Here is a 25,881-nt window from a genome sequence, read left to right as displayed (position 1 = left end):
TTCTATCAGTTTTACAACAACCTTTTATTCAAAGTTTCATTTTACCACAATCTTTTTATTGAAAGTTTCATTTCCAAAGGCCTCACCTAAAAGACAAACAGAATTAAATAGACATGCAACATTGCTTGTGAAAAATGAAGCAGTTATCCTGATAGTGCAATACTGTAAAGCTTGATTTATTTACACATTTTTATGTGAATGAGACAACACTGAAGGCAGTCATTTTATACATTCAGCCAGCACAGGAGCTGTGCTGCACAGCATTAAATTACACATAAAATACACACTGAGAGTGTATTAAGTGCTCTGGTGCATTGAGAAGCCACACAGTGTGGAGGCAAAGAGATGTCAGTTCACACTGGATGAAGAAGCCAGAGACAGAGCCAAGGAGCTGTTCCACAGTTTAGTGAAGGAAACAGCTCCTGGTGCTGAAAAATCCTTCCCCTTTGGGAATCTGTGGGTGCTGTGCTGTGAGCAGGGCCCTGCCTCCCTGGGGGTCACACTGCAGGGCTGACATTCACATGTTAAAAATGTGCTGTGCCTCAGTTTTATTATTTTTCACTCTCCTTTAAACCTCCCTGTGCTGCTCAGCTGTAAATATTTGCTGCAATCCTGGGCATGGCCATTGTCACCTCAGAATAACAAATACTCAAAGTTCAGACCTGAAGGTACAGATACCTTCCCTGTTTCAGCTTCTCTGAACCAGAAGGGAGGTGAGGAGTTTAATTCAATCCTGAGCTCTACCCTGCCACTGTCAGGAAGAGCACAGGAGTCCTACAAGTCAGGTTTAAATAAGATCCTTGGCCTCTCAGGGCCCTGCTCGTGCCTTCTCAGCTGTAAGACTGGGCTAGAGAGCAGAAAATAAGATTTTTTGGAAGCCTGTGAGAAAAAGCAAGAAAGGCAGAAGTACATAATACAATTAAAAACCCCAAACCCCCCACATTTTAGAATTCAAGTGTTGAACAGCAGCAGCAAACAGGAGTGAGGTGCAATCCATCAGTCCCACAATGCAACCCCTCCCTCAGGGCCTGGAGTTGAGGCCCAAGGAACACCTCAGGCTCTACTGATGTGGCAGGAGAATCAAAAATATTGTGATTTATGTGCTGTAGAAACAAGACACCACCTCCCCTGCAGTCCTTTGTCAGGAAGTTTCCAAAGGCTGATAAAGGGAGTTTTTCCCTGTGGCTGCAGGTAAATGGAACTGTCATTATTAAGCAGAATTATTTGAACACACAGAGACTGTGTAAATAAAACATGGTTATGTAAAGCTTTGGAGCAAGACTCTTCTTTCAAAGATTCTAAAGGCAAAAGAGCCAAAACCACACAATGACACAAAAGCTCAAGTTCTGGCTGGAGGAAATTTCCCTCAGAGCAGAAGTGCTGACACACCTGAGGGCTCTGTGCAGAGAGGAAGGTCAGGAGTCAGTCAGGGCTGGGGAAATTGGGCAGTTTACAGAAAAAGAAATCCCTGATTCAGGCCAGAGAGCAGCTTGCAGGAGAAGCAGAAGCCAGGCAGAGCAGCTGTGTCCCCTGGCAGAGCACTCTGTGCCCACCTCTCAGGATGTCAGGGCCTGTGATGAGGAGAAAAAAAACCCCAAACCAATCATTTATTGCTGCAAAGTCTGTGCTTGGTCACCTGCCCTTTTTAAATACTGAGAAACCACGTTCTGTTACACACAGGACCCTCCTGAGACAGATGTCAACAGCAAAACATTTAGGCCCTTCTGATGAATTATTTTATGCCACAGCAGCATCTGTAATAATTAAACACAGAGAATATTGCCACGTTAAGGGTGTTTGTAGCTGTCAGTGGTTTAGCACAGCCTGTTTTCAAGCTGTGTTCTGTGGTGGCAGAACTAATAGGTCAAAACAGCCACTGCCTGGTTGATTAAAAGGGCAGAGATAAGGAAAGGCAGCACTCCTGTGCCCTTCCCATTCAGCCTCCCTGCATGACTTCATTTGGCATTGTTAATGAACAAAAGCTGCCCATAAATTCACCATTGATTACCAGGATCCAAAGGCAGTAAATCAGTGTCACTGCAGCTGAGCAGATGAATGAATGCTCTGGCAGCATCAGCCCATCAACATCCTGATCTTGCTTAAACACAGAAAAGGATTGAGGGGAAAAGAAAAGCTGTTATTTCTCGAGGTTTCATAAAGCTGCAGTGTAGGGGATGCCACTGATAAGATCTGAATTGTCAGACTGGTGAAGAAACTTCACCCAGGTAGGGCCCCTGGGCACCTCCTCTGTGCAGGGGGGAAGGTTTTAATTCTTCTAAGCTGCACAAAAATGCCAGAGCAAAAAAAAAGTATGTCCAGGTTAATTTAGTCTTCAGAGCTGACAAGGCAAATCTCTGCAAAAGAAGGGTTCTGTTGTCACACACAACAGCAAGAACCTGGAAAAACTCTGTACAAGTCAGTGGAGTTGCAGGGGATTTTTGGCAGTGGGAACAGAAACTGGCCACGAGTCAATTTAAGACATAAAAATAAATAAAGGCAGAAAGAAACTGTCCCAAGTCCAGGATCCTCCCAAACACTTTGGTATTAGAGTAACCACTTAAAAATGCACCATTCCTTTCAAATACAGTCTTCCAAGGTCCTGGAGACACCTCCCTGTGCTTACAGCCCAAGACACACCAAATAGACCTAAAATTGAGTTTCACAGAAAAAAACCCCCAACTTTTAGAGAGGACAAGGATACCAAAGTGCCAGGATAACTTGCCTATACCAGTAAACGCTGTACTTTGTCCTTTTTCACTTGACAAGTCCCCCTTCTCCCCCCCTCCTGTCTGTTCTCCCTCCATATCAGCTCCTGGCCATCTGTTGGAAGCTGGAAAGATAAATATCACAAGTACACAAAGCTCAGTTATTGTTACAGTCCTGTGCACACCTCTCTTTTCTCCTTAGGTCATCCAGAAGAGTAGACAAGTATTTTCTTCCTTTTTAAAAAAAAAAAAAAAGAAAAAGGGGGGGAGGATCCCAGTTTATAAGACCCAGACTGAGCTTTTGAACTAAGGAATGTCACCACCTGTAAGTATTTGGGACCACTGAAGTTGGACATGCTGCCTCAAGCAGAACAAAAATAAACATGATAAATAATTAAGACATCAGGAAAAATTATATAAAATTCCCCACCAGATCCAGTCACATTATCCTCATTTCTCCCTGCCCTTGTACCTCACCAGTTAATCCAACTTGAAGCTCCTGCCGTGGAACAGAAAACTGGCAAATAATCTTTGTTCTAAGCCGACATATAATCCAGTGGTGCTCTAAAAACAACTCAACATCCTCAGTGCTTGTGTTCAACACCAGCCAGAGAACAGTTGTACAGGAAGTGCCCAAAAATTCGTGGTCTGAAGGAATCAAGCAGCTTGCTCACTCTGAGCAGTTCTGCTGCTCTAAAACCACAGTAAGTTCCAGTGTTGGTGCTCGAAAACAATTCCATTTATTGCCATGTTAAGTAAGTCAGTGGTCACACCAGACACGAGAGGATTTACAGCCTTCCTGCAAATCCATCAGTCTCTATAAATGAAAGATTAAATCCTGCTCTTCTCTCTCTCTCTCTGTGAGCCACTCCTGAAAACTTCTGGCTGGAGATAAACCCACTCCCAGCAGGACTAAAAATTGCACAGTCACTTCTCTTCCCACAGCATCTGCTCTCTCATCAGTTCCATGGTGCTGCACTCCCCATTTCACACTTCCAGCCAGCACAATTCCATGCAGAACTGGGATTTACTCCTTTTCAACTTCACAGCTATAAAGAGTTGCTTATTTTAATAATCAGCCTGGAAAGTTCAGCTGGAGACGAGCTTTCAGCTCTGTCCAGGGTTGGCTTTACACTTGCTTGTATTTTAATGGGTAAATAAATAAAAGGTCAGACTTCTGAGGATTCAAATCAGTCCTTTAAAGGTCACTCACTCCTTTTTGCTGTGCTCCAGCACCCGGTAGGGTGGGGCAGAGACTCCTTTGGAACCGTGTTGCTCCTGCACGATGGGCAGCGTGGCTGGGGTGTAAATCTCAGGCATGGTGTCGTTGTTCTCCAGGGCTCCGTAGGAAAAGGAAGCTTTGAGGTCAGGCTGGACTGCAATCCCTTTGTCATGCATGTTCTGCATGCCTGGAGAGAGCAGAGGTTCAATGCTTAGGGACAAAAATGCATCTTTCCTGTGCTCTGTTAAATCAGTGAATTATCAGGTCTCCCTGTTTTCCAGCTCAGCAGTTCCTCGAGTGTTAAATGAGAGACAGGATGGTTTTGTGCTCAGCACTGGAGCAGCTAATGGGGAAATGAGCTCCAAGGGAATGAGGGATGGCAGTCAGTTATCCATCAAGTGCTGCATAACTCTCACAGGGCTCACCAGAAAGTTTAGCTGTGCTTCCCAAAGGAAATTCCTGCTCCCCCTGGCCTCTGCCTCTTGCACAATCTCAGCCTTCCCCAAGAATCAGCTCTTCTTGCTGGACCAATCCCAAGCATATGCTCAAAAATAGTTAAATCTCCCTGGAGAGCAGCCAACTGGACAAGGCTGTTCTGACAGGACAGGGACCCAGTGGCATCCCAGTGGCACATCATCATCCCCTGTCTGCTCTGTGCAAAACATGCACAAACCCTTCATGAGGCACAAAAAAACCAGAAGGAAAACCACAGGAAACACCACAACTCTCTGATCCCTCTGACACTGAACAGAGCCCAGAGCCTGAGCTCTCACTGGGAACCCAACACTCCCAAAGAGTGAGGAACCCCTGGATTTTTCCTGTTACCTGGCATGGCATCCATGGATATGTATGGTTCAAAGGGCACAGGCTTCTTCCTGTTTCTTGTGATCAGGAAAACACCCAGGAATGCTATGAGGCACCTGAGGGAGAGGAACAACATTACTGAGATCACTGAAAAGGGAGGGCACACAATATTGCAAGTTGCTTTTCCAGGGTGCCTACCATGTAGCTCCAGAGAGGATTCAGAGCTATGAAGTTCAAGAACTGCAAAGTCAAGAATTCCAGAGCACTGTCCCAGCTGAGCCCCCTTCACCAGCACTGAAACCCCCCCAGCACTCAGCACAATGTCCCCTTTTCCTTATCAAAACACAGGGAAATTTTTCATGTTAATTAATGAATTAACCTTGACTAACTGAAGGGGAAAGGCAGCATATCAACACTTGGTTTCCTTTGATGAAATTCCAGGATTTAGCAGCCTGACCTTTGAAAGGTTTTCTGTAGGTAAACACAGTAACAACCACTGATCTGGATTTTTCCAGTGGGTCCACAGAGGAAGGTGCAGTTCAAAACAATAATCTCCCAATTGTGTTTTGTTTTTTTTCTTTCCTTATCTAAAAGCCATTTCACAATGTCCCCTGATTATGGAGAGCTAATTACATCAAGACACAGGAAATGTTCTACTGATCTATGTGCCCCAAGAACCAGACTCCAGAAGTCAGTCACAGTTCAGTGAAGGTGCAAAACCTCAAACAGATTCCCCAGAAATGGTTTCTTTCAGTTATTCTACAGTTCTTCCAGATTCATGAGCAGGTAGCTTGAAAAGCAGCCCCTATGACCCAACATCTGAGCTGATCTCCAGGACAGCCAGTAAAAGATTTAGTGATTAATGTTGTAATTGTGCATTACTGAGTGTTACACAACCTTTCTAGAGCTTCCAGCATCACCCAGACACGACACTGAGCTCTGCCAGAGAAAGTGTTTGCAGTCTGTCCTCCTCCCAAGACAGTTTGTACCCCCAGCAGAGACATATTTTTAAAGAAGAGATGTATTTTTAAAGTTTGAGTCACATGAAGCAATACTGTCCAGTTTTCTCTCAAGGAAACTTGAAGCACTTACCCCAGTGCAAACATACATATGTGGAGAACATCTTCACCCGTGAAGTCCAAGTAAAAAGTTGCTCCTTCAAAAGGAAATAAGTCATTACATCTTTCCCCCTCCAGTTACACCTCCAGCACTAATCCCTCCAGAAACCACATCAGGCAAGCTCCCTGTTTTTATAGTCAGCCCCTTTGTTTTGTTAATGATCTCGAAATAGAAAAAGGTGGCCTGATTTCTGTTTTAACACAAAATTATTGACGAATCTTCTAAAGAGTTTTGCTCCCAAAACAGCTCTACTGCTGTAACTGGATCTAACTGCAACAGGATACAAACCCTTGACCCCAAACAATAAGATCCAGCTCAAACCTCTCAAGATAAACATCCTTGGTGTCCTGGGTGTCAGCAGGACACATGTTCTGGGTCCTACTCTTTGCATTTTTAACTGAATAAGCTGATGGATCTGAGAGCCTGGGACATGACAGGAAATAAATACAAGGACAGAGTCTCTCATGACACTGAAGAGGAGCATTAAAAAGCACTGTGCAATTTTTGGGGGAAGTTATTGCCCTCTGTTCCAAGCAGAGGAACAAACTACTCTGTACCCAGCACTGCCAGACAAATGCACTCTCTTGAGTGCTGGGGTTTGGTTTTTTGTGTTTGTTTCCCCCAGCTTTGCTCATGTGTTTAAGTGAGGAGAACAAAACCTTACAAAGGCTGTTCCTCAGGTCTGAGCCCCAGGGGTTGGAAATGCTCAATCTTTGTTCCTGCAGACAAAGCTTTGCTACCATGGGCAAGGGCTGAAACTGGAGAAATGCAGAAAGAAAAAAAGCCTCTTTTGAGCAGCTGCACTCTGGATACAACAACAAGACTATTGGGGAGAGATCCCAACACCTTTGAGCAGAGGAAGCAAACAGGTTTGTACACTGTGTGGCACATTTGAACAAAATCTAGATAAAATTCAACCAGGAGAAAACTGAGCTGGGTACTGAACTGCACATCTAAGATCACACATCACCCTGCATGGAATGAGTAGTAATAGTCTCAAATCTAAAGATCCCCTGCATTTTTAATGAAGTGACAGCACTTAACAGAAAATTTTAACACAGTCTAATGGGATAATTCATGTTTTTTGAAGGAAAAACCAAACAAAGACGACAAGAAAATACAAGTCATCATCTTGCTGAGTGTTCACCTTCCTCAGCTGGGAGTGAGGATTATTTTCCAAAACCTTTGGCCCTTCTTTTGGGAAGGTTTGTGCCCTTACCTGCTGAGATTGCTGCTGCTGTGGACAGGATGTAGCCAACACTGGCAATCTGAGCTGAGTCATAGAGCTGTGAGGCTTGAGCTAAAAACCTGCAACAGAGTCACAGACAACATGGCTTCATTTGCAGGGACACTCTTTTTGGAAACACCTTGCAGAAGTGATGCATAGATTTAGAAAATTAATAATTTTTCTCACTAAAGCAGCAGCAGCAGCATCCCTTGGAATGAGTGACCTCAGGGCCACTCACATTTTGAGAAGCTTTTTATCCCTGCTGCTACTGGGTTTTCATGTTATTGCAAGTGCAAAGGGGAAGAAAAAAAAAAGCTAAAAACAGACACATTTTCAACAACACTGATTCGACAGTTTGATTTTAGCCAGTGCACAGATAACTGGATCTGATTTACCACCATTTCATTCCTAAAATTGTGTTGCAAATGCTTGGATGATGTATATCCACATTTGGGGTTAAAACTACTTGGCAGTGTCACTGCACGGAAAAAGCAAAGCCCACCACTACCCCAGGCTCCTGTGAGGTGGATTTGAGGACAGGTCACAGAAGAGAAGAATGGAGAGTTTTAATCAGAGCTTTTTGGAAGGGTACCAAGCAGCCCAAACCACCAGAACAATGACAGACACACAAAGAGTGAAGGGCTTACGTGGCCTGGTAGATGGCTGTGGCAATCATACACACCAACATGATGTAGAATATGGGGGAGTCCAGCTGCAGGGTCCCTTGGATGGAGACAACAATCATCCCTGCCACAGCCTTCACAGTCACCACGGTCATGGAACCTGGGGAAGGTCATGGAAGTTCACCCCACTCAGCTGGAGCACTGGCAGGAAGCTCCAAACAACCCCCAGAAACCTGACCCCCCCCTTTTCCAGGCCAAACGAGGGAGCAAACTGCCCCTTTTAGCACCAGCCCTGCCACTTTTATTCCCAACAACTTCAACAAGTGCCTGAACCTTTCTGTATCACAATCCCCATGTCTACAGAGCATTTACTGTTTCTTCTCCAAGTGCTGTCACATGATGGAAGGATACAAATCTTCCTCTGGCTTGGTTAATAAAAGCCGAGGAAGTTTCCAAAGCAAGAATCAGAAAGAACCTTCTTCTCCCTCTGTTAAAAGCCATTCAGAATTAGTGAAGTTGCTTTGTCTGTAATTCACAGAGCCTTTGAGGTATCAGTGACTGAAATCCAGCCCCAAACAGTTCAAAAAAACCCAAAAAACAAAGAAAAAAGAGTAAAAGACACTGCAGTGACTGAAGCTGCATAAATAGCAAACATTGAGGACTGAGACACAGATTTAAGTGTGTCAGACTGAGTCACTGCCTTGCTTTATTCACCCTTTTTAAAGTTTAACTGAGTAGAGTTTCTTTAAAAACAAACCCAGATTAATGTGGAGAAAGGTACCAGTGAAATGCTGCCCTTTCCAGAGTCACTGCAGGATCCCAGTGTGCACTTTAGGGATAGATTTGACTCCAAGCCCAGAGACTCTCCCAGTTTCAACAGGGACACACTGGCAGGGCAAAGTATTTCTCATTCCCTTACCCTCACAGCAAATCTTCCCAGAGCCAAGAAGACTCTTGTAGGTCAAATCCTCTCTTTCCTCCACTGGACCATTTATTCACTGAATACCGTGCTTTGTGTGCACAGATTAAAATTAAAATTAAATAAATAACTTGCACTTTCTGTGCTTGGCAGATTATTCCTCCTTATGGGAAATAAGCCTTAATTGTTCAAAGGTCATTTGCAAAGATGTCCAGCCTTTGTAGTAACAGTTCTGGAGCAGACTGGTGCATTTTATGGCATTAATTAGGTCAATATAATCTCCTAAATGCCAGAGATGCCTCAATTTACTGTAGTTTACTGTTTAAAGATGTTACAGCTCCACATCAACTCACCCAGCAAAGCCACCAGCAGAAGAATAACTACAAGGTAGTTTGCATTTTTCTCCTTGTAAAAATACAGCAGCAGGCAGAAAACAATGATCTCCACAAGCTACAAAAGACAGAAATGAGAATATCAAAAATGCAGATTAGATGGGGTTGGCAGTAAATGGGATTCTGAGCCAGACAAACACTGGAATTACACAATAGGGCAAATCAAAGGAAAATGGGGATCCCCCACAATTATAGATTAAATTTAGCATGATCTTAGAATCAGTTAAATGAGCTATTCAGTGGCTTCTTGCAGAACAGGAAACATGGGACACTTTAGACATTATATTTATGGTAAAGCAGCAGATCAAATAATCCTGACTGAATATTCCCATCAGAGATCTCAGCCTGCTTTCTGTGATGAGGTTCTGTAAGTGATCCCTGAAGCACAAGTCTCAGTTAATGGCCAAGCTCCTCTCAAATATAAAATGACAGATTTCATAAGATTTTCAGTGAGAAAGTAATGGCTCCAGTGAGAAAGTCAGTGTAGAAAAAGCCCAGCTGCAAGCACAGTAACTTCCAAATTAAATATCTTTCAAGTCAGAGAAGGAATGGGAGAGTTCTAAGTTGTACTTGTGCCTGACACCTGGAAAAGCTACCAGAGGTTCATCAGGGAGTACAAGGAACACTGGCAGCAACCATAAGGAAAAATAATGCTTGAAAGGAAACTCCCAAAGCAGGCATGTTGAGAAAACCACCCCCCATTTCCTGGGCCACCTTACCATGTAGAGCAGGAATGGCCAGCTCACTAAGTGCCTGGTGATGTTTTCTGCTGTCATCTTCTCGTGGCTGTTGGGTCCAAATGTCACCAGCAGGTAAGTCCCCACAACTGCCAGACCACAGCCTACGAAGGACAGGACGTAACGTCCTTGCAGCCAGGACAGGAGAGAGAGGGCAGAGTTAAGGAGTTGGGTGTGGGGAATTAACACCACACCTGAACATTCCTGGGGGTGACTCAGTGCCCCACTTCCAAAAGATCAGAGCCATCAAGCCCTGGGCAGTGGGGGTGTGGGAGCTGGGACAAACAGCTGATCCCAGAGCTACAGATCTGTATGGGGGGCTTCTCCTGCCCTGCACGGCCCTTTTCCTAGGAAATGCAGGGATGAATGCCCCAGTTCTGCAAACACTGATTTCCCTGGGCCTCAGATTTAGGGCTGCAGCTTCATCCTGGAGAGCCAGGATCCTCAAATCCTGCAATTCCTTGAATTTCTAAGATCTGTGAGATTCAGGTGATTTGGCACAAGTCTGAGAAAAAATATCCATCTTTAACCAACAGTGGATGAGATGACACCTTTATTCCAACAGACACCATGGAGACCTTGCCATCCCTCTAATAATAATATAAAATAATGACTGTATAATTCTTGAGAGGCCATGCTATGTGTGTTGAATGGCTTGTAAACAGAGAGGAAAACCAAAAAGGAATTGTAGAACTTACTCAAAAATTCCTTGGGCTTCCATTTTTCTTTAATAAATATAATCCCTATGATTGCACTAGCTATAAAAAAAAAAAAAAAAAGGGAAAGAGAAACAGTGAGTTGTGGGATCAACCAGGAATGTGCCACTGGAACACACTCAGAATCCTCCTTACCTATGACAGACACTGCACTGAGTGGCACAATCAGGGAGAGAGGAGCAAAGGCATAGGAGGAAAACACTCCCAGTTCTCCCAGCACCAGCAGGAGGAACCCACACCACCAGGTCTTGGTTTTGAAGTAGGCCCTGGGGTCTTTGGAGCCTGCCAGCCTGATGTGGCTGTACTTCTGGAAAAGAGAAGGGAACAGAAGCCAAGCAGGTTGGTCGTGGTGGATGGTTTTGGTGCAGGATGAATGTTTGCTTCAGGACACTCACCTGCAGGTTGAGTGCAATGCTGCTGACAAGGTGCCCAAAAATAGCCAGTAATGCCCCAATCAAGTTCTCCTGTACAAACAAAGGGAACACACAGGCATTCAGTTCAGCCAAGGGACTGGGAGGTTTTTTTTGCACACTCTGGAAGAAAGACTTTTAAAAGTGTTGCTGAATCATAGCATAGTTTGGGTTGGAAAGGACCTCTGAAGGTCATCTAGTCACCCACCTGTCAATAAAATCTGTTTATCTTCCTCCCTTTCTGCTGATCTGGGGCAAGCCAGAGAAGTCCCTGAGTCCCAAATCTGTGAACTCAGGTGAAAACCCCTAATAACCACTTTCTCCAAGAGACTTCAGTTAGTTTGCAGTTTCTCTGAGGGGAGGAAGATAAAGCCAAACACAATCACCCTGTCACTCATTCCCTTTGAGAAAACTCCTTTCATGAGGATGTTTATTGTCCTGGAATTCCACAGTATGGATCAGGAACCTATTTTGCTCTTCTCCACTTGTAACAGCTGCTGGTTCACTCAGTAATTCAGCCCATCTGAAGAGGCAGCTCAATTGTCACAGATTTTATGCTGTTTATATGAACCAGTTATTCCAAAAGTCACTGGTAACAGCTCCCAGCAGACTCCCAGCCCCTTCTGCACTGGCATTCCCAGCTCAGCAATAATTCCCACGATCTATAAAGGTGGAATTTGAAATAAAACAGGATGTAAAGCAGGTTGAGTCACAAAGGAAATGTGGAGTAGGAGTGAGGAGCCTGAGGCTAAGCCAGGCCTTTCAGCATTTGTGTGCTCCCAACAACTGTCTAAATCTCATCAGATGTCTTTAGCACTGTTCATTCAGTGCTGGTCTCCAAAATACAGTCCAGTCCCCCCTTGGGCTGATTTGGGATAACCCAGCTCACATTCACATCCCTCCCTGCACAGTGAATGTATGAATCTTGATTTTCTCATACACAGTAAAACAAGAACTCTCAGATCTGGAGTGGAACAAAAATCTCCTCATCGGGATGTACAAAAACCAGACTCACCCCAAACCCCCTGGGAGATCTCCCCCCACACACAGTGAAGGTGGCACAAGGATGTCACTGTGTGATCAGAGTTTTCTGGGCTGTGAGAGCCACAGGTCAACAGCAGTTGGGTCAACAAGGACCCAGGACTGTGGGCTCTGAGTACTTTGTCCAGCAAAAAAAAAAGCCCTTCTTGCTGAGGTTTCCTGAGCACCTTCAGAACCAGAGATTCAGAGGAAGCTGAGCTGGGAACAGCCCTGGAGAACACATCCCATCCCAAGTGCAGGCTCTGCATGGCTGTGGGCTGACCCACCCAAAATTCAAGCCCTTGAATACACAGCAAACCAGAACAACCTGGCAGAATTTACTGCACTTAAACACCTTCAGACACCCCCATCTTTTAACTGCCAGCCCTTCCTTCACTTTGGCTGCTCTGCAGACACAGACTTTCTCTTTCTTTCTCTCACTATACACAGCATGTAACACCCAGAAGTGGCTGGATACAAAGACAGAGCACTTTCTGCAAAAAATAACCCAAACAGAGCAGCATTATCAGCTCAATCCAACAGTCAGAGCCTTCTAGGGATGGACTGGGGTGGAAATCTGACCTTGTAGGAGAAGGAGTCTGTGTGTGGCTGCACAGAAACTGCTGCTGTGGCCAAGGGGAGCTGCTGGAGTTGCAGATTTGGGCTGTTGCCTCCTTCCATTTTGGTTCTTTGGAGTGTTTGCTTTTCAGCCTCTCTGCTGCTGGAACTTCTCTTTAAAGATGAGACGTGGACCTTGCTGGAACCAGCTTTTGGTACCTCTCCTTCCCATCCATCCTGTTTCCTTGGCCAAGCAACAATTAGTTCAGTGAAGCACAAATTCTCTGCAGCCTGTCAGTGCTTTCCTTCCCCACCAGCCCACACTGGGATAGAACAGACAGAAGGGCAGATGAGCCACTATTTCCACCAGTCAGTGGGGCAACAGGGTTATATTCCTCCAAGGTGACACTAAGGGGAAAAAAAAAGAATAATAATTAAAAAAAGGAATTAGATCAAATTAAATCAGTGGTCCAAAATCCTGCAGTGAAATCCTGCTGAAGGGTAGGCCACAGAAAAAAAAAACACCCCTGGAAACAAACTCTCAGCAGAGAAAGCAGATTTTAAATGTCTTCTTACAAACCTGGACAGAAACTCCTACAGACTTGGCTTTACAAGAGCTCTGAGCTGGCTGGGCCCCAGGGGTGACACACTCAGCTGGCATTTAACAGCACCACAAAGTCTCTGAAGTCCTGCAAGAGCTGCTTTTCATTCTCCTCCTGCCTGTACCCCTGGGGTTTGTTGAGGACCAGCAGTACATGAGTCACCCCATCCCCACGTGCTGGGGATGACAGAGCTGCTCCCAGAGGTCATCCCAGTGCAATCCCTGGGAGCAGTGGGGAGCCGGAATTCCTCGGAGCCGGAATTCCCCGGAGTCAAACTCATCCTAAGTGTCTGGCAAGCACCACAGAGAGTCTGTCTGAGCTCCCTGCACCCCCTGATGGCTCCTTCTCCCTCGGGGAGCACCGGCATCACCCCTGCCTGGTATGGAAGGAGATGCAGGTTTACAGACAGAGAGGGGGTGATCCCCACCCGTGACACGTCCTCAGGCCATCAGACCCCCGGGAGTGGTGCAGACTGAGCATCCCAGCCCGGGACCCTGGAAAGTGAGGCAGCAGGACCGCCCCGTGCTGGGCTGGGCACCGCAACCCCCCTGAGCCCACCCTGGTGCCCTTAACCCGCCCCGAGCCTCCAGCGCGCGGGGAACAGGGGCAGCACCTCAGTCCGGGCAGGAAACGGCAAAAAAACCCGCTGTGAGGGGAGGTGGGGGGCAAACCCCCCTCCCGGTGTGAGCGAACCCCCAGCGCAGAGCCCGGGTCGGGCAGGGGGTGTCCCCACACACCCTCGGGCCGGGCCGCCCTGCCCAGCCCAGCCCCGGGTTGTTCCCCACCGAACCCTGCGGAGTCCCGGGCACTCCGGGACGGGACGGCCCCGCCACTCACCTGTCCCTGACCTGTCCCTCAGGTGCGGCCCGTCCTTCCCCCGCCGCCCCCGGCCTCGGCCACAACTCCGGCTCCCGGTCAGCGCCGCGGGCGGTCCCCGCCCGGCTCCTCCGATTGGCCGCCAGCGCTGTCAATCCATACCTGGGCCCCAGCTGTGCGCGAGGATTGGCTGCGGCGCGGAGGCGGGACCCGGCCCAGCCAATGGGCGCAGAGCTCTGAGGGGCCAGGCGGAAGGAGCCGCGTTCCGCCGCTCTGTTGGGGCGGGGAGGCCCCGCGGGCCCCTCCCGGGGCTCCGGGGGAGCTCCCCGGTTCAGGGCTGCACGGACAGGCAGGGGCCCCCGCCCTGCCCCGGTGGGGCCCGTCCCTCCCACAGTGGGTCCGGTGGCGCAGCCATAGCCGCCTTAAGGCGCATGCGCGAAGCTCCTCCGCCGAGCCACCTTAAACCAGCCGCGGCGGCTCTGAGAGCTCGCCTGTGATTGGGCGCCTGCTTCCGTTCCCAAAGTAAGGGGCGCGGTGATTGGAGGAGAGCGGGGCCGGAGGTTGTCACGGCAACGGGGTGTCCGCGTTCCCTCCGCGCCGGCCCCGCCGGGGGACGGGGATGGGCCGGGGATGCACCGGCAGGTACCGGGAGGTACCGACCCTACACCTCACCGGGGCGGGGCAATGGGGTGTGCGCTGCCTCAGTCGCCCGGGTACCGCCGCTCCCAGCGGCGCCCTTCCCGGCATTCACCGCGGCGCCTCACCTGGGCGGGGCGCGGCCCCGAGCGGACTTCCGGTATCGCCACCCAGGGTCCACCTGGGGTCTCGCTTGGGGCTTCTCCTCAGGCTTCACCTGGGGCTTCATCTGACTCCTTTGGCCCCTGAGCCATCGCCCCGTGTGCTGGCAGCTCTCAGGCTGCCCTGTCCCATCTCTGTCAAACCAGCCCTTCAGCCCCTGCCCTGCAGCCCCTGAGCGCCTGGGACTGGTTTTAGAACCAAAAATCCCGGTGCCACACTGAGCAGGGACACTGGAATGGGATCTGAACTGGATTCCTGCCTTCCCACGGGTGCTCAGGGATGTCCCGGAGGGCGAGGCACGTGAAGCACAAAAGCAGCTCTTGGTGACATGTCCCCAAAATAAACAGCACTTCGAGCACAGCTGGGGAGTAAAAGCCCCAACCACGTGAAGGTTTTTCACTCAAGGCACAGCAGAGGGTCCATTAATGGAACAAATGAAATGATACTATTTATATCCACAGCAGGTTAGAGCTGTTTGAGGTCCTAAATTTCTCTCCTTGGGGTCAAATCAGGACAAGGGACTAAGAAATGCCATCAAATGTGCCCTGTGGCACTGCCCAGCTCCTCGTCCCACCACCTCCCCTGTGACAGCAGTGACTCAAACCTCTGCCCTGCAGTTGCAGGGCTCTGCTGAAGGCCTGTGCTGTCCTTGGGCACAATCCCACTTACATTTCCATGGATTGGAAGGGACATTAAAGATCATCCACCTTCCACTATCCCAGGTTGTTCCAACCTGGCCTTTGGACACTTCCAGGGATGGGGCAGCCACGGCTTCTCTGGGCAGGATCTGGGGTGTTCAGCATCTCCCCTCAGCTTTCCAGTTTGGGGAGGGTCATCCCCGTGGTTGTTCAAGTCCCTGACTCACTAAATGAGGACAATCTGCAAAAGTGATTTAGAGCACTGAGTCACAGCCCATTCAGCAGCAGCAGAGCTTCCAAGGGCTCTTTATCCTCCCACTCCCCCTCAATTTGCTTCTTAAATAAAACAGGGAAATGAAATGCAGAAGTGACTGCTGATTTCCTGGCTGGAATACTGTGCTAATGTTAGATTTGCCTTTCTCTTGCACCTCCCATTTAAAATGAAAGCTGGGCTTGGATTTGCATTTTCCTGTATCTCCATATTCAGAATCTCGTCATCATTGGCTGTTCCTTTGGGGTTTCAAGATTTCCTCCAGTCCTTATAAACACCATAGGAAAGTGAGCTCAGACTAGGGGGAAAAAAACCAGATTTTAGTCTCAGTCAAAGAGATTTCAGTATAACCAAGTGAGCAACAAAAATGTTTGAAGTTTAAGCCTTTGTTTGGAGGGGTTTTTTGCCACTGATAATGATCCTGGTTTGTAACAAGAACAGCAACTAAGTTAAGGTCGTTAAATTTGTAATCACGGCTGATAACAGGATGAGAAAAACGGTAATTCAATAATTTTTGTTCATTTGTGCCGTCTCCCACCCACCCACCCAATCACACACACACACACACACACACACACGTTGCGTTTTTTCAGGAGCACATTCAAAGAAATCGGTGGAGTTAATGTTTGTGCGCTGACAGCACAAGGTAACCCCTCCTATCTTTTGCTCTCCTTCCCGCTGATCCCCGATTTTCAGGAATTCCCTGGGCACAGCTCTGTCTGACCAGCAGAGGGAAGCAGAAAGACACTTTCAAACCCCCGCGATTCCCCAGCCTGCCCTCGCCCGGGTTCCTTTTCAAGTCCAGCCAAGACTCACAGGTGCCAAGGGCCTCCTGGGCTTTCTGGATCCACCTTTCAAGCTACTTCCTCAGCTGGTGGAAGGAGGATGCCCTTCCACGGCCTCCTGCTGTCTGGTGACTACGTGGTAACCCCAGAACTCCAAAAATCACGTACATTAAGAATTTCTGAAACTTTGCACCGGGTATGTAAAGCAGGTGAATCAAGGAAGTGCGTTTGACATCTTCCCTCTTTCTTCTTCTGCCTTTGGCATCTTCTCTTTCTTCTCCTTCCTTTGATCTCTTCCCCCTTGCTTGTCTCTCCCATCTCAGTGATATCAGGAGTGTTTTATCTCCGGATGGAACAACAGCAATCAAGGATGGAAAGGACAAAAGATGAGGGAAAATGATCAAGGTGGAGAAGTTGCTTCTGTCCCTTCTGCAGGCGCCGTCAGTCTGCCTGGTCAGCTTCCAGCAGTTCCAGGTGACCTGGTGCTGAGCTGTGACTAAAAGAGAAGAGGCAGAGTCTGGAGGCAGCTTCTCAGAGCACTCCCTTCCCTTTGAGAATTTCCTGCTCGAAGGGCAGAGCGGGCAGGGAGCCAAACCACAAAGCTACACAAGGGCTTGGCTGGTTCCTTCGTGGGCTTTATCCCTGGGGAAAGGTCCCTGCAGCAGCTTGGGGAGGGGAAGCGTTGGATCCATTAACACCAGACCTTTTGGGGGCTGCTGACTTAGTTCCCTCCACCAAAAGCACTTGGCTGTGTCCTCTCCAGCACGAGCCATTCCAGAGCACATTCCTTTAGTCAAGGATAGATGCCAGGACACGGAGTTTACCCACTGGTAATTTAGGCAACAGTAAGGAGCTTATTTGCTTCTCCCTCCCTGACCTAGAACACCCAACAGGTGAGTTGACCCACTTTTGTAGCTCTGCCAGTTTAGCCCTGTTTTCTCCCACCCAGGGGACACAGGGGGAAGCTGTTTCTGGGGGATTTACCTCTCAGCACAGTGGCCCTTGTGTTACCAAAACACAGTTCCAGGCGTTCTGAGGGCACTTTGAGGTGCAGCCACTTTAGCAAGAGGTAAAAAAACCTCCAAGGGTGTGTAGATGCCTAATCTCCAATTACTTCCAGCAGCACTGAGGTGATGATGGACATGCCAAACCCAGAGCTGGATGCACTGGATGGGAGAAGGGCTCTGTGGCTGCTTCTCTGACACGTGCTGTCCTGGAAGGTGCTAATCAAGAACGTGCTGCCAGAGCAGTAACTCCCCTTGTGGGGCAGGGCTGGGCATGGAGCTGCATCCCAGCCTCAGCAGGCTGGTCAGCAGGAGCAGCCAAGCCTGCCAACACCAGGGAACAGAGCTTGCAGATGCAGTTTTTTATCAGCTGCTGTGGAAACCTGCTGCAATTTTAATAGCCAGTTCCAGCACACTGGGCTGCTCTTGTTTCCCTCAGCACAAGCCTCCTGTCCAGGGTGGAGAACCTCAGGCACGTGGCAGGGCTCCCACACAGCAGGGATGGGAGCCCAGGACCAGGGGCAGGGGCTGTTCTGCTCCTGGGGCTTGATAAGGAATAGCTGGCTCAGGATCCCTGCTCCTCACACCACAGCCAGAAACCTCCCCCTGTCACTTTGGCACCCCTGGAGTGTCCCATGTGCTTAAAGGGAAGCACAGCCCTGCAGAAACTTCCCAGTTGTATCACACCCCTCAAACTTTGGTCTGTCCTGAAGAATTTTTCCTACAAAGAAAAATTAAAGTGGGAAGGATTATTCGTGTCCACCTGCTTGGTAAGTGGCATTTTTACCAGAAGGGCTGAATCCACAGGAATTGTGCATGCACATGAGAACTGGAGGCTGGTTCCTCGGGATCTGACTCCTTGCAAAGCTCTTCCAGCTTTCATGGAGGTGGCACATATTTGGGGTTTATTATTTTTAGCACTGTTACACTTGTCCGTGCACGCAGCAGGAACAGCTCAGGAAAACAGCCTGGGAAGTGATTTGCCTGTGATGTCACCATAAATCAGCACCTTCTCCAGCAGGAGCACTGCCTGCCCACCCCCAGCTCCTCTTCCCTTCAGAATTTTGCAAGACCAAGCAGAGCAGGAGCCTCCATTCCTCTCCTCTCCCTGCCATCCATTCCTGGTTGTTTCCTAAGGGGCATCAAGTCATTCCAGAGCTGCTGCTGCTGTGGATACCAGCACAGGTCCTGCCTGGATGATGTTTTTAATCAACCCCTTGCTCATCCTATGCAGGCTTCCATTTTCCCCCTTTGAACCCTGCACCATCCTGGTTGATCCTGCAAAACCTTCCACACAGTTAAATCCCCTCATCTATGAGTGCAATAATGCCCAAACTACTTTATCCTCTCCTCTCAACTGCACTTTTCCTTGTTCTCCAGTCCCAGGCATCCTGTTCTCCCTCCCTCCCTGTCACACACGTGCTGTTTTGGGGAGGGGGCATCAGATCCCTGCCAGAATCCATCTCTCAAGCCTTCAGAACAGGAGCTAAGTCCCTTCCAGAACATTTTCCCTTGGCAACTGGCAGACAAGACAATTAATGAAGTCCACAGGATGCTCTTAAAGATCAGGAACTCCAGTTCTCCCCATTGGAATAATTTCATATTTACATTAGCACAAAGGTGCTGCTTTCACCTTGCACGATCCCAGACCTTCCAAGCCACACTTTTTTTTTCTGGGATTGGCAGACAAGGGCATTCAGCACTTCATGGGACCAGGTCTGAAAAGCTGAGACAGGTTGGGATTTATTTGGCTCTATAAATAGAATCCTGCCCAGTCCTCTTTTTGAAAAGCCCAGGAAGAGAAGAGAGGCAGGAAAGGTGTGGTACTGCAAATAATGCCTTCTGCCCACATGCTGAATTAATTAGGCCCAACTCAGATGTTACAGTGAGATTTTTAGATCTGCCTTGGCTCCCAGTCTGTACAAACTGCCCTGTAAACAGAGAGAAATTTGATCCTCCTCATGCCCAGAAATGTCCAGCTTTCCATGCAACATGGAGACTTGCATTAAAGGATTATAATTTTGAAATTATGAAGACACAGTTAAAACCAAAACCTAAAATTCATGTGACTTGGAGAACAATAGAAGAAATACAATAATACCATCAGTGATGGTGCTGGTACATCTTCAGCTGGGATGTTGTGTTTAGTTCTGGCCACACTAACCCAGAAAGGCAATGGCACAAATAGACTTAATTTATAAATAAGAGATATTAGAGTCCCTGTAAAGACTGAAAACATTGAAGATGTTTAATTTAGAGAGAAGGCAAGTAAGGTGTATGTGAGATAACTGAGAAAAGTGAAATAATGAGCTTCTCCCACACCATATAAACCAGAGGGATACCAGCATAAACTTAAACCCCAGTAAATTAAAACTTGGAAGAAGAAAGTAATTGCACAAACAATGTTCATTCTCCATGTGTAAACTGGGATGATCATCTGCCATGAAAGCTGTTGGGAGCAACAGGTAGAGAAATAAAATAGTAATTAATAGTAGTTCGTTTGTGGAACTCACAGTAAGCAAAGTTTAAAAATTGTTTATATACATATGGACACGTATGGACTAGATGGACCACTGTTGTGTTCTCAGAGTAATTCCTATAAAAATTGGTTTGTCTTGGCCTGTGAAGGATGAAAAGCAGGGATATGCTGGAGCCATCCCATTACCATTGATGGTCCAGGTGGGATCTTCCCCCTGCCCTAACAACATCCCCCTGCCTGGGTGGGTTAGAGGGGGAGCTCAAGGCAGGTCAGAGTCACATCTTCAACAGGTCCTGCCTTTGAGGTTCACCCCCAGAGCTGGGGATCAGCTCTGTGCCCACGTGCTGGCCCTGCCCCTGGAGCTGTGCCAGCTCCTGTCAGCGAGGACCTGCCTTGGGGTTCAGTTCCTCAAGTCCTGCTGATTCACCCTTGTGCAAGGCACTGAACTGTCCTGTGCCTGCTGCTCCCCACCCCTGCCAGGCTCCACAGGGGTGCTGCCAGCTCTAACCCCCAGCAGTTCAGTGTTCTCAGACAGGAGCTGTCAATGAGGCACAGGGTTATTAATTAGATGGTTCATGGTGACACTCACGCTGCTCGTGGACTTACCTGTCCCTTCCACGGTGTCTTGCTGGATCTGTCACTGCTTTGGGGTTGTTTTGTTATTTTAGAAGGAGTTTTTCCTCCCTTTGTGCACAGCAGCTGCTCCCCAGTGATTTGTCCCCTTTCAAACTGCACTAGGTGCAGACACATCCCTGTGCTGAGGCAGAGCCTGTTCACTCTCTGATACCTGATGACTCTGCAGAGCTGTTTAAGGCAGGGTGAAGACACAACTTAATCAGCTTAATAAGCTGCCACTCATCAGCTGAGACATCTTAACTGGCTGCATGCATGCTCTTGAAGCAATTCATGCCTTTACAGTCATTTGACACAGCTGAAACATCAGCAGGGGTGTCTTACCTCACAGTTTGGGTGTGCAAAGAACACACGAGGTACCAGGCTCAGCTGACAGGGGATAATCCTGTTTGCTCACACAGCCCTTACACTGAGACTGTGAACTTTCTTACAATGACTCACTCTGGCTGAGCACCTGCCCCAGCATGTTCTGAGTTGATTAAACTGGTTTGCAGGCCATAATTATTTTCTATATCACAGTATAATGGCTTCGCATCGTATTAATTTTAACATTGTAAGAATTTGCTCCTGGGAACGGCCTTCTGGAATTAATCACTGACTCATGATTTACTGGGGGAGATAATATCTAACCTACAAGAGGCAGAACAGGAAACTATCTATTTAAAAGATGGCAGTGGCTGATAATTTATGGCTATAGACAAAGAGACATCTGAGAAGAAGGAGTGGACAGATCCTGCAATTTTCGTGGTCACTGCTCTCCCTCAGCAAAAAGGAACTTTTGTCTGGTAGCTGCAGGTTCTGCTGTTGAGGCAGTGACAGCTGAAAAGTGACAAATTTGGGAGGGCAAAAAAAGGAGTGAGAAACAAGAAAATAGTGTCCCAAGCTGTCCTCAAAGTCATCTTCAGCTCTGGGACCAAACCCTTTGTTAAAACAGAGGCAGTTAAATATGGCAGATTGGAGGCATTTCACCAGCTTAGCATAGGAAACACAAGGGCCAAAAAAAACCCAGGGAAAAAGCATCATGTTTTTTTGTTTGAATCTCTAAGTTAATTAGTTCAGTGCCTCAAAATCCGTGCTCATTTTCTGCCAGAGACTCAAACCCTCAGTGCCTTTGTGAATGCAACCTTTGCATCTTGGGCAGGCACAGAGAGACCCACCCACACTTGGGAAGCTCTCCCAGATTTTGGGCCTGGTGCTGCCAACAGCCCTGCCATTAGAACCACTCACAGCGGAGACAACTGGATTTTAAATGTGGGTTTTCCTTTGTTGGTCATTACCCACAGGAAAAGGCAATTCAAGGGCGTCCACAAAGCCCTTTTTCTTTCTGAAACAAACCTTTGTGCTTTTCTGCAAGCAAAGCAACACCAGTTCTGGCCAGGCAGTGTTTATGTCCCAAACCACAAGAGGATTTCATTTGGAAACATTTGGAAAACGGCCTTCTCTGGACCTGTGAGCCTTGAGCTGGGAGGGAAGGTGTTGCTGTTGATTTTGGTTCTGATCCTCCGTGGTGCAGAGCACCTTAACACACAAATCCAGCTGCCTCAGAGCTTCTCAAGGCATGTCTGATCTCAGTGCCACAGACACTGGTGGGTCTCCCTTCCGTGAGCTCTGGGAAGGTCCCTTGGAAGCTCTGCTGAGAAAACCACCTGGAAACCACCCTGGAAGTTTGGAGTAGCCTTAAGGAATCACTAGAACACTCCACAGCTCGCTGTGAAAGCCAGAGGCTTCAGGAGAAGCCACACTAGTGCATAATGCACCCAACATGTGCTGCTGGCCCACTGCCTGCTGAGGTTTGGGACCTGCAGCGTGAGGGCACAGAGTTTATCTCACAACTTCCACCACGTGGGAGTTCTCCTCCTGCTTGATTCTTTGACACTGCTAATGATCCATTTGTTCCTGTGCTCGGGACAGAGTTTAGTGTTGCCTTATCAGTGTCCCTGGAAATCAGCTCTGCCTGGGACAGCACTTTTAAATCCAGCAGCAGCTTCCCCACACAGTCCTGTCACACCGGTTGCTTTTCCTCTCTCACCTTCCCTGATGGATGCACTCTGCTCTCTCAGTGCCTGGTTTGGTGTTTGCACCCCTTGCCTGTTTGTCCTGAAGGTCACTCCAACACTGATTGTCTTCCAAGGCAGTAACACCCTGCTGCAAGTCAGAGACCTGGAACTGAGAGTTATTCCAGAGCCTGCGACCTCTCAGCCACACAAACCTCCCAGGGAAGCAGAGAAAGCGAGTCCAGCCTGGGAGACACCACTTTGATGGGATGGATGAGAACACATCAGACAGCAGAGCCATCCCAGAGTGTCCCACTGTCCATCCTGCTCCAGGGGGGCTGGTCACTGCCATAGATCCACAGGCACTGGCTCTGAGGTGCCTGGAAGGGGAGTGTGGGTTGAGAACAGCCTGGAGCAGTGGATCAGGGGCCCCAGACAGGTACAAACAGTAATTAAATCCTGCACCACCCTGAGATGTGGGAGCAATTTCTTATCCCCACTGCACAGAGGAAGAAGCCACAGCACACACGACCTGGAAAAAGATCCCTCATATCCAAAGCAGGGGCTTTAGACATTTAGGCTGTGTTTGTTTTGTGCCTGAACTCACCCCCAGAGGAACACACTGGGCATAAAGACTCGAAGCTGGGAACCACTGGGCAGGAATGGCAAGGGATACTCGTGGCTGCCCAGCATGGCAAGGAACCAGGGTAAAACCTGGGGCTGGGAATTAGAGCTGGAGAGAGGCTTGTAAAAGTCTCAAGTGCTTCCTTTGAGCCAGAACTGCCATTCCCACCTGTTCCATCCCACCACTGTTTCAAAGAGATGGAAAGGCACCAATGGAAACTCCCCTCTCCCGGGCCCTCCTGCCCCTCAGAATCCTCATGAGAAGACAAATAAATCCATCAGCAGATTGTTCAAGAGCGTTTATTGTCCCCGTGCAGTGACGTTGCCTGGCCTAAGATTAAGATCAACAATAAATTCCTGACCATGGAAAACAAAAAAAATGAGCCCATGAGAAAGCCCAGGGCTCTCCTTACCCAACAGGGGTATCTTTACTACATCTTTACTACATCTCTCAGCACTTGTATCTTGTCACAGGGGGTTGGTAAAAGAGGGGGAAGCTGCAGGCTGGGAGGGAAGCAGTGCCAAGAGGCATTTGATGAGGACAGAGGGCAAATTAAATATGAGGGGAGAAGATCACCAGTCTGTGTTATCAGAAAACACACAAACACTCCACACCCAACTGCTGGGGTTGGAGCCTGTGCCCTCTCCTGATCCAGGCAGTGGGAGAGAACAGGAGGGACCCCCAGTTGGAGTCAGCTGGTATGTGTCTGCAGGGCTGGACCACTGCAAATCCACGTATTTTACAATAAACATTGTAAAATAGATTGTAAAATAAACATAGCACTTCAACTGGGCCCATCAGAAATTCAATTATCCAAACCCAAAGGGAAACAGGTGAGACAGCAGAGCTGGGGGAACCCTCAGCAGCTTTATGGAAGGTTTCCACTCTGCAAAGCAGATGCAGACAGGGCTTCATCTTCCTGTCTTTAATCCTCTCCTCCGATACCCAGCACAGTGCCAGGGCTCCTCCGAGCGCGGCGTGTGGGTGTCCCAGCAAAACACGGGATGCTGCTTTTCCCTTTATAGCACTGCAGAACCACACCACACACCGAGCTCCTGGGCTGCCTGGCTGGTGATGCAAGGAATGAATAAGCACGAATAAAGACACAGAAACTGGGTGTTGTTTGCAGAAGTGAAGAGCAGAGCCCTCCGCCCAGCGCCGGGGATACCAGAGCTCTTGCACAACTCAGCTCACATGCTGCTGCTTCTCTTTTGGGTGCACCCCTGTCTTTGTGGGCACTCATTCACCAGGAGCACTTTGGAAGTGTTCCTTCCTCCACAGCTGCGGGGAGGGGGGGGAAGTGGCTCCCAGCCTGTGAGCAGCAGGACTGGGATGCCAGAGTGGGATTCCTCCACCAGGATTTCCCCCAAGCCCTGCAGAGCACACAGTGAGCAGTCCTGCTCTCAGCCTAAAAGGGCTGGATCAGTGGTAGCTCAGCAGCTCATTGGTGGAACTTGGCTCTGTGAATTAGAGAATGGTCATTAGTTAAAGCTGGTTTGAAAGCTTCCAGTTTTGTAGATGTCGAATAATTAACACAAAATAATAATTAATGCAAAAACCCCCACCTCCTCTGTGTTTCCAGCTGAGAACACCAGTGCTGCAGGCTGACTGTGCCATTCCATAGGGAATGCTACCCTGGAAGGGGAGGTCCCTCCTGAGCAGGGCAGGAATAAGGGAGAAGGGCAGGGGGGCAGATCCTGGAGCTCAGGGATGGGCTCTGGGGTCTGTCACACACTGCCCTGTGCAGAGCACACATCCAGCCCCTGCAGTGTCCATCTCCCAGACCAGTTTACTTTGTGTTCCTGACTGGAGTCAGCACAAACCAGCTCCCAGCTGTCCGGGGCAGCCCCTCCTGTGTCAGCAGGAGCCCTTTGCACAACACAACTTCTCCCACTTTCACACGACCTCTGCTCGCTGGGGTGGGGGTGTGTGTGTGTGAATCGCCTCCGTCCTTCTCTCGTATCTTGATCTTCAAAAGGAACTGGTGGGCTCCGGGCGAGGAGCCAGGAATGCTCTCACATATTTGGGAGCTCTGCTTTGCGCAACCTCCGCGGCAGCTCCTCGCCCTTGGCTGGGAGGGATGAGCGATACTGAGCCAGTCAGCAAAACACCCACCTCTGGGTGGCAGCGGGCGGAGGCTCCGCTCCTGCGCTGCCCTGGATCAACCGGCGCTTCCCTGCCCGCAGCGGGCACCGGCACCGAAACCCTCCCAGAGCCAGGATCACCCGGGAAAAGCCCCTGGTTCTCTGCCCCCATCCCACCGGCAGAAAGCCAGGGAGTTATTTGGGAGGTGCAGGCTCAGGGAGCCCTGCAGAGCTCAGGGTGGTTTCCCGTGGGATGGAACGCCTTGAAATCCAGCAAAATGCAGCTTTGTTCTGCTGGGAACCCGAGGTTACAACGTTTTTGCTGCTGTAAATTAGGAGTGGTGCTGCTCGAGTCACTGGAGTCAGAGAGAAGGGGGTCAGATGGGCAAAGCTGAGCGTTGGGGGATTCCTGGTGTGACTGGTTTGAACTGGAGCTGAAGTTCTGCTGCAGGAGGACTGCAGGCACAGCCTCACAGAACCAACAGTGAATCAGAGAAATCCTGCTGAAGAAGGAGTTTGTGATATGAAATGAGGGAGTGCAGAGTGCTGGAGAGATCTCAAAGGTTGATAAAGCCTTTAACTTATCTGAGCTTCATCTTAGAGGCCTCTACCAACACTTAAGTAACACAAAATTCACCCACCTGATGCATTTCTTTCCCAGTGAAGGCAGAGCTGTTCTCTCTTCCCCAGTCACGGGAC

General features: G+C 48.7%; 1 protein-coding gene across 2 annotated transcripts; it reads right to left on the bottom strand.

Moving 5' to 3' along the window:
• NIPAL3 (NIPA like domain containing 3) lies at nucleotides 1-14,275 on the bottom strand. 2 transcript variants are annotated; one of them, XM_064635084.1, is made up of 12 exons: nucleotides 13,893-14,275; nucleotides 12,478-12,861; nucleotides 10,861-10,929; nucleotides 10,601-10,772; nucleotides 10,448-10,507; nucleotides 9,732-9,853; nucleotides 8,974-9,070; nucleotides 7,726-7,861; nucleotides 7,070-7,158; nucleotides 5,824-5,887; nucleotides 4,753-4,847; nucleotides 1-4,114 (listed from the first exon to the last, which is right to left on the bottom strand). In XM_064635084.1, the coding sequence occupies exons 2-12, from the start codon at nucleotides 12,574-12,576 to the stop codon at nucleotides 3,915-3,917; spliced, it is 1,203 nt and encodes a 400-aa protein (XP_064491154.1). In that variant the 5' UTR covers nucleotides 12,577-12,861; nucleotides 13,893-14,275; the 3' UTR covers nucleotides 1-3,914. The 2 variants fall into 2 exon arrangements, with proteins under 2 accessions (XP_064491154.1, XP_064491153.1); XM_064635083.1 differs by having other exon boundaries at nucleotides 9,732-9,877; nucleotides 13,893-14,269.
• Between the last annotated feature and the right edge of the window lie 11,606 nt (nucleotides 14,276-25,881).

Source organism: Pseudopipra pipra, chromosome 24, assembly GCF_036250125.1.
Source record: "Pseudopipra pipra isolate bDixPip1 chromosome 24, bDixPip1.hap1, whole genome shotgun sequence".
NCBI classification, from domain to species: Eukaryota; Metazoa; Chordata; class Aves; order Passeriformes; family Pipridae; genus Pseudopipra; species Pseudopipra pipra.
Note: the sequence above shows the minus strand (reverse complement) of the source record. Positions and strands in the feature narration are given on the sequence as shown.